Source organism: Egretta garzetta, unplaced genomic scaffold, assembly GCF_000687185.1.
Source record: "Egretta garzetta isolate BGI_Z169 unplaced genomic scaffold, ASM68718v1 scaffold89, whole genome shotgun sequence".
NCBI classification, from domain to species: domain Eukaryota; kingdom Metazoa; phylum Chordata; class Aves; order Pelecaniformes; family Ardeidae; genus Egretta; species Egretta garzetta.
In genome coordinates, this window is record NW_009269997.1 from 1,084,921 (window position 1) to 1,088,378 (window position 3,458).

General features: G+C 40.7%; 1 protein-coding gene across 1 annotated transcript in view; it reads right to left on the bottom strand.

Annotated features, from left to right (window-relative positions):
- The window catches only part of ADGRL3 (adhesion G protein-coupled receptor L3), a 271,134-nt gene extending 268,209 nt beyond the window's left edge, over positions 1-2,925 (bottom strand). Inside the window, exon 1 of the mRNA XM_035902812.1 lies at positions 2,696-2,925. Coding sequence (XP_035758705.1) covers positions 2,696-2,925 — 230 coding nt within the window. The remainder of the gene's footprint in view (positions 1-2,695) is intronic.
- Between the last annotated feature and the right edge of the window lie 533 nt (positions 2,926-3,458).

Below are 3,458 nucleotides of genomic sequence, written 5' to 3' on the forward strand. Positions count from 1 at the left end.
GTGTGGGCTGGGGGAGCAATCGCTAATATCTACTATAAATCTGCTCATTTGCAGCCTCAGCTCACAAACTTAACACCACCTCTGTCTCACACAGACTTTCTCTTCCCACCTTTCCCTTTCCCCCTCCCCACAGCCACGCCATGTGTCTAAGTCTACAGTGCTGCTGATTAAAAACTGCCAGCAGTTAGACAACTTATTATAAAACCTACAAGGAGACTGTGTATGTATGAATACAATAATTAATCAATGCATAATAAGCATGTACTGCGCATATCGTTTTTCTTTCCATATGCAGAGACAGCTTCGATTACCATGCGGGTTACGCTGCCATGAGGATCTTTAGTTCCCAGAAGCTGCTTCCCCACCCCGCAGTGCTAGCAAGACAAGCTCATTGTATTAAAGCCCGCATTCATCTGCAAAACCACCCAAATAGTGCTGAATTGATTAATTTTGCAGGTAGAAGCTTTCAGAAGAAAATGCCATACTTAGTGCCACAACTACTAGGCTGTCACGATTTTCCTTTTAAAGTACTTTTTTCAGAGGCTCAGCTATAAGGCGTACGCAGAGCTGTGAGCTGGCAGGCTGGTTTGCATCTTAAGAACATATTTCATTTTAATGGTTTTATTTTTAAATTGTTTCAACTCTTTGAATTAATGGAGATTAAAAAAGAAATGAGACTGACATAAAAATGCAAAGTAGAGTATTTTTTTCCCTTTTTAACCTGCCATTTAACTAGAACCAGGTTACATTTACTTCAAGGAAACTCAATAGTACCCAATTAATAACACGATTGCACATTTCTTCATGAAAATTGATCATCAAATGGCTTAAATGGAAAGAGCCACTACCCTTTCCTGAGCCTCCTCACTGATAAACAGCATCAGGCAAGGCCCCACAGATATTAATATTCAGTCAGCAGGGATATGCTTTTCCCTTGCAAGAAATTTCCCCCTCAAGTGGCTGTCCTCTACAGCACCACTTTCTACCCAAATGGGAAAAGAGAGATGCTTTGCCCCAAAGACATGCTTCCCTGCGTGCTCTCTGCTAAGCCATTTGACTCCGCAGCGATGATACCTGGAGCTGAGTAATCATTGTGAGTTTGCATCGCAGCACTATGGGCACACAACATGATTAGGTGCCCTCCCTGACCAAAGGGCTAATGTTTATTGCAGACCTGCTACACGTGGGGACTGACCAGAAGATTGCAGAGCTCTATTTTTGGCTTGGAAGCTAGCGCCTGGAGGATGCTGCTACATATATATAAAAATACTAATACCTTGTAACGGCCCACAAAGGGGATGACATGGTTTTATTCTGCCAATATGCAGAGGATTAAAGGTTTCTGCTTGAAGCCACTAACAACCTGAACAGGAGAATGACAGTAATTCCACTAAAACCATGCCGAATCCAAGGGACTGACTGATGGCACGTTGTTACCCTTTCTGCTTGTCTAGAAAAATGTAACCAGCACAATCCTACAAGCAGGACTTCAACCAGCTAGGCAAGGAGGTTCAGCTTAAAGAACAGGCTTATAGGAGCCATATGCAGCAACGAGGACATTTTTCATGAAACCGCTCAGCATTTTGAGATTTAAATCCTTGACGTGGAGCAATTCTAAAGGAAGCTCTAAAATAGCTGTTAGCACGTCAAATATAGATGAAACTCACGCTTTCTTTTCTGTTGCTCACACAACTCCATTTTTAGTGCAAAGTGTCTCACAGCAAATAATAGCAAGATACTCCATTAAAACCTTGCACTGCTTTAGCCATTAGGTCACCATGCAAACACTGTTGTCATGACTTCAATGAGCAACACTGTGCCTATGTCAATAACATTATTAATTCCCTAAAATACTAATTTCTATTACTATTTAATTAACAGCCAAACATACTGAATAATTTTTCATGTGTAGTTATTAGGAGAAACGTACCGAATGCAATTACATGCCAAGAGCTGTGACTTAGAAATCCTTCCCACAATACCTCTTGTGCCAGAAAATACCCTGAAAAATTCAGTAATAGTTAAAGACTTTTCATAACCAGGATACCTCTAGGTTGGAATAAAGTCTTAGGCCTTGGGTCTGCAATACAGGAGTCTGTCTACATGGCATGTATCTTAGTTACCATTTCCAGATGCAGTAGCCACACTTAACAGCAACAGTTATTATACAAAAATTTAGCAAGTCTTCTGCAAAACCAGTGTGAATGCGAGCCCTTGACTGGGAATTCAGATCCTCCCTAAAACTAAACCTGGCAACATGATGAATGATGGAGACTTTTCTTTGTATTTTGAAAAATGTAGATGTTATTCTGAACACAAAATATGAATTGTTTAAAGGAAATTATTTTACGTCTGTTAGAACACAACAAAAAAACCATTGGATGTGCATTTGAGAAAGACTTCACTTATATGTTCATTAAGAGCCTTGACTTTTAGGTATTTCAGAGGTAAAATTGGGATGCAGCGAGTATGAACATGACTGATTAGTAGTACTTACAGTAAATGTTATTTATATTGCATGATGCTAACCCAACTCTGTTAAACCCACAGTTTAGCAATGATAGCTGTAATTCTGTGCACATACATACAGACTAAGTACCTGCATTTTCTCATGCAAATACACACACAAACTGGTGTGTACATACCGGATTAAAAAAACCAACAGTCAGCAAACAAAGAATATTAAATACTATACCTTTGAGTCATAATCTTATAGGCATCTGGCAGATAACAGCGGATATTCTCCATCTGAGCAGGATCAGAGTCACAGATTTTATCATCAGTCCTCCCGTAGTTGGCACTTTCAATCATGATAACATCTGTTCCTGGGCAGCGAAGCTCTATGGGGTAACTCTCGCAGGACAGCTCCCTTCGGACCACAGCCATGGGGACCGGGGCACGGCTGAAAGCTGCAAGGATTAACATAGAAACACAGCAAACATTTACTTTCCACACTGAGGCTAGGATTAAAAGCGGAACAACGTTTAGCAGAAGGTTTTATCCATGTGCTGTACTGAGATAGTTTTGGTACAATTGAGATACGGTCTGCAGAAACAGGGTCTGATCCCTGGCTTGCTGGCTGCCCAGTGGAATCACTTTTCTACTCAGTGACTTTATTTTTTCATCTCAAAAATAAGCTAATGATCCCTTTTATACAGGGCTTTAGAAATCCCCTATTGAAAGAGGTAAATAGCAACTATGGCATTGTTATTACTTCTGCTTACCAGGTGAAAAGCTAGTTGGCTTTGATATATAAAATTACAGTCCTGTGTTGTACCTGATCGGCCGGGGGAAATTTCCTGACAACAAGCAATCCAAGCGCCAGGATCCCACCTGCTCAGAAAAGATTGCATCTGTCCTACTGCAGATGTAATAACATCTGCATTGCTCCTGGTCCTTTTCTTGGTCCCTTAGAAAACATGAGCATCATGGCTTTTGCTGTAGCCTGAAGCATGCTG